Below are 9,204 nucleotides of genomic sequence, written 5' to 3' on the forward strand. Positions count from 1 at the left end.
TGCAGACTGACTCAATGCATATTTCATTTCAAAAGATTGTTGATACTATCTGTTCTTCTTGAACTATAATCGTTTAAAATGCGCTGTTTGTGTTTGAAGATGGAGAGAGAAAAGGCATACAATGATAATTTGCTCAACGGAACAGAAGGAAATGTGTTACATATAGATTTTTTTCATTTATCTGAAGTTACCTCACCCTTCAGTCAAAGGTATTGCAGCCTCGGCTACAGTTCACATCTAGCCTGGGCCCAGATCTGTTTTAGGCTGTGTGGTTGACAATGACCACAGAAGTTGGGTGAGACAGCACGAACAGATCTGAGACCAGGCTAGTTCACATCAGGCTCATCACATGATTATTAATGTACCTAATTACCTATTCACTGAAATACTACTCCCCATGTTCTGTGTGTGGTTGTGAAAAGAGCATACTCTGAGAAAAGGGCTTCGTTGGAATGTGACAAAGTCTTTGGAAATAATAACTTAATTAAATTCTGCATTACAAATGGACTACCAAGGCCTCCCACAACATAATCACTCAAATTAAATTAAAATACATTTTAGTGGTTATAGATAGACCACAAAGTGCAGCTGTTAGTAGGTTTTAAGCATATGGATAAATTCTGTATCTATCTCTATGGTTACACAGTAGTTTCTGGTGTTGTGTTTGTACAAGCCAGTGGAGCACATAACAGGATGTGGTCTAAGGCTGAAAGCGGATCTGATCTCTCTTTTAACCTTCCTGTGTTCAACCACTCACTTCCTGCCTCTGGAGTCTGCATTGTCTGTCAGCTGAGTGGTTTTGCATTGGTTTAACTCTTACCACACATGAACTGTAAAATAAAGAATTGGATTTGTCAGTCTGTATAAAACAAAATGGGAACTTGTTGCTATGACCTGGTGATATAACTGATATGTTATTTTTTTCTAGCTGCTTTTCTAAGAGTTGGTGTTTATTAGCAGAATCACTAGGTCCAGTTAGGTTCATCCACTCTATGGATTAATTAAACCCCTATGCATCTATCTTTTACCTTTGAAGGTACGGTATGTTCATAGGTGGGTTGAGTGTTCCTTTACAGACTTCAATTCACCATGGTTGTACAGTACGATAGATTATTGGAGCATTTTTGTTATTGCAGAGCATTTTAACTTGTAATGCAGCCAAACCACGTGTACTGTAGCTAACCTGCACACCAGCTGTCACACCTTGAAACTGTCTTACATGAAAGTACACGCCCCTCCAACTGCAAATTACTAATGGGATCTCTCTGAGATCCGCCTTCTCCCACATGCTGAAATCTAGCGTCACAGCTTTTCTGGCACCTAAATGCAACAAAACATCATTTATAAACACAATCTATTAATATGGTTTTTGAACACTATTATTTGTTTACGGGCATGATAACTGTACTTTTAGTTTATGGTAGACACAGCTTGTTCGCACATTTTCCAATTTTACCACTAGTTATGAACGCAACATGAGTTTCTACATCCCCCTCTCTTGTTAAATAAAAGTGCCACCACTGAAATACGCCTGTTACTTCCTGCCTCGTTGGGTGTTTGTCTGTCTTTTTCGAAACCATCATAGAGCATTTTCATTTAATGCAAGATATTGGTGAGTTGTATTTAATGTTTAAAATCTATTGATCATAAATCATAACATTTCCCTTCTTTAGCATTTTTTTGTGGTTCTGTTAGAATTGCTTTCCATCTTTCTGGCATTCTCTCATGTCCTCTTTCCACTATCTGCATGTCCATCCTTCAGCCAGTGGTGTAAGAATACTTGAAAGAACTAGTTACGCAGTTCTTTGGGGTATCTGTATGTACTTTACTATTTATATTGTTGACAACTTTAACTTTTACTCCACTACATTCCTAAGCAAAATATGTACGTTTTACTCCCATATGTTTTCCTTGACACCTAAAAGTAGTCAGGTGTTAGAATACAAATGCTCACTCAAGACAACAATATGGTATGATTAATGTACTGTATCAAAGTAACACGTTGCCATTCTTACTGGGTTTTTAAATTATGTCTGAGTTGGAGTGTGTCCCTGTCTGTTAAATGTTTTTTTTTTTTATATAATTCCGTCTAGTTTGCTTAAATTAAGGAATTTTATATATTTTACATTTTTATATGTTTCAGCATTTACTTTTTACTTTCAAGTATGACAATTGAATACTTTGTCCACCACTTAAGTATATTTTAAAACAGATACTTTTAGACTTTTACTCAAGTAGTATTTTACTGGGTGACTCACTTTTACTTCATTTTCTATTAAGATACTTTTACTTCACATTCCTCCCAATCTCTGTCTCCACATTTCCTCCTCCTCACTGGTTTATAAGGACCTGTTTCCCAACCCAGAGTACCACTGCACACCTGCCTGTCTACCAGCCCAGATCAGCCCACAGTACCACTGCTGTTCACCTGCTTGTCTATCTGTCCACGATGAAGCTCATCTTGACTCTCTCTCTCATCTGCATTCACTTCTGCTCAGGTAACACCACTGACCTCTCACAATTAGAGGTGTCTACCAAGATAAATGGTTTCTTAACTGCATCACTCCCAAATGCCTGTGTAAATATTCATCATAGCTAAATGGCCTTTACAGTACATTTGTTTAAATGTTCTTGTTTTTCAGTTGAGATGCTGCAGTGTTTCAACTGTACTGATGCAGCATGTACAAACTCTTCTTTAGTTACCTGTCCATCCTCAAATGAAAGATGTCTCACTGCAACCAGAACCATACAAGGTGTGTTTAGAGTTTGTTGTCCACTACATGCTAACGCTTCAAGACAAATTAAATTATGCTGTTAGCTTCCTCATGAAGGATGCTTTTGAACACTCCTGTAAGATTACAGTGTAATTGACTCATTGCTCTATGATATTATTTCTTTATATTCTAAATTGATCTATTCTTCTCTGGTTTTGGATCTGTTACTGGTGAAGGTCCCGATAATACCACCGTGGTACTCAAAATGTGTTCACCATCCTCCATCTGTGTAACTCCTCTTAACACTGAAGTCACAGTGTCAGGGAACTTGGGCATCATAAGGGCTGCCTCTAACCAGCTCTGCTGTAACACCAATGGGTGCAACAAGGAAACTCTGTCTGGTAAGAGACTTGTGTCCTTTACTTAAATTAAATGTGGTTTTCAACAATGTATTTGATGTCCTGATTTCAATTGTCATAGTTTGAAGAAATATATGATCCGAGTGTGTTTCTTACATATCTGGACAGCATCCATGCCCATCTTCAGAAAATGTCTGAAACCCTACCTCTTTAGAGTATCTTAACTAAATCCCATAGCGCCCCCCCCCCCCCCCCCCCCCCCCTCCCTCCAAGTGATCATGCTGTTTGTATGTGGCTAATATGAAAGTGAACTGTGTTTGCGCATGATCAGGGTATGATCATTCTGCCGATTCTGTTGAAAAAAAAATCTTCAACGGAAGCAAACTAAATTCAGATACCTGAATTTGTCCAATAGAAACTCTTGTTTACAAATGTTGGACTAATGATTTCACCCTAGATCAGCTAGATGCAGGCAAGGGTGTGCAAGGCAGTATTGAATGTGTCACTGTCTGTCACCTTGATTACTCAAATGTTTCTCTCGACCTGTGGACCTACGTTGTAAACTTTCATTTATTGGCTAGGTTGTAACAACCTCATGATGGATACAGGGAAAATGCAAGTGTCATATAGTAGCCTAAACCTATTGATGTTACATTGAGCTGGTAGAATGGAATATGAATGACCGTCATCCAAAATGCTGTAATAGAAATAAGGCCACGCTCATAAAAAGATTATTGTCCTCCCTAATCTTAAACGGACCGACCACCACTGAATGGAACCCAGATCTATATGTGACCACTTGGTTACTGCGACACCGTTCTCCCAAGGACACACAAACCAGAGTGGCCACCGCAAAGCCCAAGAGCCTGACCCTCTCTGGAAGTTGCTGTAGCCCTGCTTGGGATATTTAGCCTACATTGACTATTGGTTGAGACACAGGTCCCAGTCTACCATGGTATGGGGGATTGAAAATGGGAATTAGGCCAAGTTGGAGATAATAATGCATTTTGATGATATTTTATTAAGATGCCTAAATACACCACGCTAAAAGATTGATGGTATGGCTGTTTTAAAATGAATTTCCTGCTATTCTTCTTAGTAATTATTTATGTTCACTACTTGGTCAAATGATTTGATGACAAAATCTATGCAAATAAATTATATTAATTGATAGTTCACCTCTCGGTCTTCTTTTATTCTGTAATAGGGTATATTGTAACAATGTGTCCAAGCTGATCAAATCAAAGTTTATTTTTTTGTCCTTGTAGAACCTACGCCTTATAGACCTACTCATCACGTATTATTATTATTACAAGATTACCACTTCTCACAATGGTGCTTGTTAAGTAAAGTTAGATCAAAGCTGAATCACTGTCTCGCAAGATCATATATTGATTACTCTGAACAAAAATATATACGCAACATGTCAAGTGCTGGTCCCACGTTTCATGATTTCTCTAAAATGTTGTGAGCAAATTTGTTTACATCCCTGTTAATGAGCATTTCTTCTTTACCAAGATAATCCATTAACCTGACAGGTGTGGCATATCAAGAAGCTGATTAAACAGCATGATCATTACACGGGTGCACCTTGTGCTGGGGACATTAAAAGGCCACTCTAAAATGTTTTGTCACACAACACAATGCCACAAATGTCTTCAGTTTTGAGGGAGCGTGCAATTGGCATGCTGACTGCAGGAATTTCTGCCAGAGCTGTTGCCAAAGAATTCAATGTTCATTTCCCTAACGTTTTAGAGAATTTGTCAGTACGTCCAACCGGTCTCATAACCGCAGACCATGTGTAACCAAGCCAGCCCAGGACCTCCACATCCTGTTTCTTCACCTGTGGGATTGTCTGAGACCAGCCACCCAAACAGCTGATGAAACTGTGTTTGTACAACTAAATCATTTCTGTACAAACTGTCAGAAACCGTCTCAGGAAAGCCTATCTGCATGCTCGTTGTCCTCTCCAGGGTCTTGACCTGACTGCAGTTTGGCGTCGTAAGCAACTTCAGTGGGCAAAGGCTCACCTTCGATGGCCACTGGCATGCTGGAGAAGTGTGCTGTTCACGGATGAATCGCGGTTTCAACTGTACTGAGCAGATGGCATACAGCGTGTATGGCATTGTGTGGCAAGCGGTTTGCTGATGTCAATGTTGTGGACAGAGTGCCCCACGGTGGCAGTGGGGTTATGGTATGGGCAGGCATAAGCTACGGGCAACGAACACCATTGCATTTTATCGATGGCAATTTGAATGCACAGAGATACCGTGACGAGATCCATAGACCCACTGTAGTGACATTCATCCGCCACCATCACCTCATGTTTCAGCATGATAATGCACGGCCCAATGCAGCAAGGATCTGTACATGATTCCTGGAAACTAAAAATGTCCCAGTTCTTCCATGGCCTGCATACTCAACAAACATGTCACCATTGAGCATGTTTGGGATACTCTGGATCGACGCGTACGACAGCATGTTCCAGTTCCCGCCAATATCCAGCAACTTCACACAGCCATTGAATAGGAGTGGGACAACATTCCACTGGCAACAATCAGCAGCCTGATCAACTCTATGCGAATGAGATGAGGCAAATGCGCTGCATGCGCTGAATGGGGCAAATGGTGGTCACACCAGATACTGAGTGGTTTTCGAATCCAATCCCCTATTATTGACAAAGCAACAGTGGTAAATAATGCATTGTTATTTTGGAGTGACTTTTTTTACAAATAATAATTGAATATGTTTCTAAACTCTTCTACATTAACTACCATGATTACAGATAATCCTGAATGAATCCCGAGTGGTGCAGCGGTCTAAGGCACTGCATCTCAGTGCTAGAGGCATCACTACAGACCCTGGTTTGGTCCCTGGCTGTATCACAACCGGCCGTGATCAGAAGTCCCTAGGGCGGCGCACAATTGACCCAGCGTCGTACGGGTTAGGGGATGGTTTGGCCGGAGTAGGCCGTCATTGTAAAATAAGAATTTGTTCTTAACTGACTTGCCTAGTGAAATAAAGGTCAAATAAATTAAAAGATCTTGCCGCCAAGACATTCTAAACTCTCCATTACCAATAACAGGGGGGTATGATATTTCACCCTCTAACTTTCTCACTCAGCATTATTCAAGGTTCATTCAGCATTAGCCGTAATCATGGTAGCATCGACATGAATGTAGAAGTGTTCAGAAACATATTCTATTCTTATTTACAATAAAAGTGACACCAAAATGACACAATACATTACAATAATCTGAAACACAAACAAAAAGAACTGCAAAGGCATTCAGTCACAAGCTTGATGTTGTCATTGTGTGCTAGGTATACGGGACCAAATACTACACTTTTGACTACTTTATTTACAGTGGGGCAAAAAAGTATTTAGTCAGCCACCAATTGTGCAAGTTCTCCCACTTAAAAAGCTGAGAGAGACCTGTAATTTCCATCATAGGCACACTTCAACTATGACAGACAAAATGAGTAGAAGAAAATCCAGAAAATCACATTGTAGGATTTTTAATGAATTTATTTGCAAATTATGGTGGAAAATAAGTATTTGATCATCTACAAACAAGTAACATTTCTGGCTCTCACAGACCTGTAACTTCTTCTTTAAGAGGCTCCTCTGTCCTCCACTCGTTAGCTGTATTAATGGCAACTGTTTGAACTGTTATCAGTATAAAAGACACCTGTCCACAACCTCAAACAGTCACACTCCAAACTCCACTATGGCCAAGACCAAAGAGCTGTCAAAGGACACCAGAAACAAAATTGTAGACCTGCACCAGGCTGGGAAGACTGAATCTGCAATAGGTAAGCAGCTTGGTTTGAAGAAATCAACTGTAGGAGCAATTATTAGGAAATGGAAGACATACAAGACCACTGATAACCTGTATTAATGGCACCTGTTTGAACTTGTTATCAGTATAAAAGACACCTGTCCCAGAACCACACGGGGAGACCTAGTGAATGACCTGCAGAGAGCTGGGACCAAAGTAACAAAGTCTACCATCAGTAACACACTACACCGCCAGGGACTCAAATCCTGCAGTGCCAGACGTGTCCCCCTGCTTAAGCCAGTACATGTCCAGGCACGTCTGAAGTTTGCTAGAGAGCATTTGGATGATCCAGAAGAAGATTGGGAGAATGTCATATGGTCAGATGAAACCAAAATATAACTTTTTGGTAAAAACTCAAATCATCATGTTTGGAGGACAAAGAATGCTGAGTTGCATCCAAAGAACACCATACCTACTGTGAAGCATGGGGGTGGAAACATCATGCTTTGGGGCTGTTTTTCTGCAAAGAGACCAGGACGACTGATCCGTGTAAAGGAAAGAATGAATGGGGCCATGTATCGTGAGATTTTGAGTGAAAACCTCCTTCCATCAGCAAGGGCATTGAAGATGAAACGTGGTTGGGTCTTTCAGCATGACAATGATCCCAAACACACCGCCCGGGCAACGAATGAGTGGCTTCGTAAGAAGCATTTCAAGGTCCTGGAGTGGCCTAGCCAGTCTCCAGATCTCAACCCCATAGAAAATCTTTGGAGGGAGTTGAAAGTCTGTGTTGCCCAGCAACAGCCCCAAAACATCACTGCTCTAGAGGAGATCTGCATGGAGGAATGGGCCAAAATACCAGCAACAGTGTGTGAAAACCTTGTGAAGACTTACAGAAAACGTTTGACCTCTATCATTGCCAACAAAGGGTATATAACAAAGTATTGAGATAAACTTTTGTTATTGACCAAATACATATTTTCCACCATACTGTGCAATTAAATTCATTAAAAATCCTACAATGTAATTTTCTGGATTTTTTTCTATTCATTTTGTCTGTCATAGTTGAAGTGTACCTATGATGAAAATTACAGGCCTCTCTCATCTTTTTAAGTGGGAGAACTTGCACAATTGGTGGCTGACTAAATACTTTTTTGCCCCACTGTATATGAATTTTTAGGGGTGTCAATTTCACCCCTACCTTTTTGAGAAAGAACCTATTACTTGTTAAACAGTCTCTTTCGCTGAGCAGTTTTATTAGTATAAAATCATATGTCCCTAGTTTTATTGCATACAAAATATTTATTTAAATGATTTATTTCATTCAGTCATTATTACTTATCTGTATCAAGGGTGTCAACAATGTCAGACCCCACTGTACTGTGTCATTGGCTCAATTCCGCTATCTGAACCAGGACAATATGCTTCCTGAATGTGTTTCCATTGCATTACCAATTAAAATAGTTATTTTTAGATCCTGGAGCTAGCTATGTCCACTGAATGTACTGTAGAATGCATATCCACTGATATACATTTCCGTTCTCTTCCTACAGCCCCGAGTTCACTGGCTAACGGAAGACAATGTACCTCTTACAGCAGCTTCCAAGGCGTTGTGCATAACAGCACTGTGGCCTGCCTGGGGGTGGAGGACCAGTGCTTGAGCTTCAGCGGCAATGGTGACTTGTTTTGTTGTTCATGATACAAAAACTCATCACATTTGTGCAACTATAGATCAGGTGTTCCCCCCCAAAAAATGTAAAATGCTATGTGAGATAGCCTATATCAATCAAATGTACACTGCTAAAAAAAATAAAGGGAACACAAAAATAACACATCTTAGATCTGAATGAATGAAATATTCTTATTAAATACTTTTTACATAGTTGAATGTGCTGACAACAAAATCACACAAAAATTAACAATGGAAATCAAATTTATCCACCCATGGAGGTCTGGATTTGGAGTCACACTCAAAATTAAAGTGGAAAACCACACTACAGGCTGATCCAACTTTGATGTAATGTCCTTAAAACAAGTCAAAATGAGGCTCAGTAGTGTGTGTGGCCTCCACGTGCCTGTATGACCTCCCTACAACACCTGGGCATGCTCCTGATGAGGTGGCGGATGGTCTCCTGAGGGATCTCCTCCCAGACCTGGACTAAAGCATCCGCCAACTCCTGGACAGTCTGTGGTGCAACGTGGCGTTGGTGGATGGAGCGAGACATGATGTCCCAGATGTGCTCAATTGGATTCAGGTCTGGGGAACAGGCGGGCCAGTCCATAGCATCAATGCCTTCCTCTTGCAGGAACTGCTGACAAACTCCAGCCACATGAGGTCTAGCATTGTCT

General features: G+C 40.5%; 1 protein-coding gene across 2 annotated transcripts; it reads left to right on the forward strand.

Moving 5' to 3' along the window:
• Positions 1 to 1,401: 1,401 nt before the first annotated feature.
• LOC118951905 (phospholipase A2 inhibitor and Ly6/PLAUR domain-containing protein-like) lies at positions 1,402 to 8,677 on the forward strand. 2 transcript variants are annotated; one of them, XM_036973851.1, is made up of 5 exons: positions 1,402 to 1,612; positions 2,366 to 2,498; positions 2,643 to 2,753; positions 2,951 to 3,115; positions 8,409 to 8,677. In XM_036973851.1, the coding sequence occupies exons 2-5, from the start codon at positions 2,450 to 2,452 to the stop codon at positions 8,552 to 8,554; spliced, it is 471 nt and encodes a 156-aa protein (XP_036829746.1). In that variant the 5' UTR covers positions 1,402 to 1,612; positions 2,366 to 2,449; the 3' UTR covers positions 8,555 to 8,677. The 2 variants fall into 2 exon arrangements, with proteins under 2 accessions (XP_036829746.1, XP_036829745.1); XM_036973850.1 differs by having other exon boundaries at positions 1,414 to 1,612; positions 2,347 to 2,498.
• The last annotated feature ends 527 nt before the right edge of the window (positions 8,678 to 9,204 follow it).

This window comes from Oncorhynchus mykiss, unplaced genomic scaffold, assembly GCF_013265735.2.
Source record: "Oncorhynchus mykiss isolate Arlee unplaced genomic scaffold, USDA_OmykA_1.1 un_scaffold_335, whole genome shotgun sequence".
NCBI lineage: Eukaryota > Metazoa > Chordata > Actinopteri > Salmoniformes > Salmonidae > Oncorhynchus > Oncorhynchus mykiss.

What these genes read in the sequence shown, in the direction of transcription:
- LOC118951905 (XM_036973851.1), top strand. Translation starts at nt 2,450, where the DNA reads ATGAAGCTCATCTTGACTCTCTCTCTCATCTGCATTCACTTCTGCTCA. An exon ending in CTGCATTCACTTCTGCTCAG is followed by an intron (nt 2,499 to 2,642) that starts GTAACACCACTG and finishes CTTGTTTTTCAG; the next exon opens with TTGAGATGCTGCAGTGTTTC. An exon ending in TGCAACCAGAACCATACAAG is followed by an intron (nt 2,754 to 2,950) that starts GTGTGTTTAGAG and finishes TTACTGGTGAAG; the next exon opens with GTCCCGATAATACCACCGTG.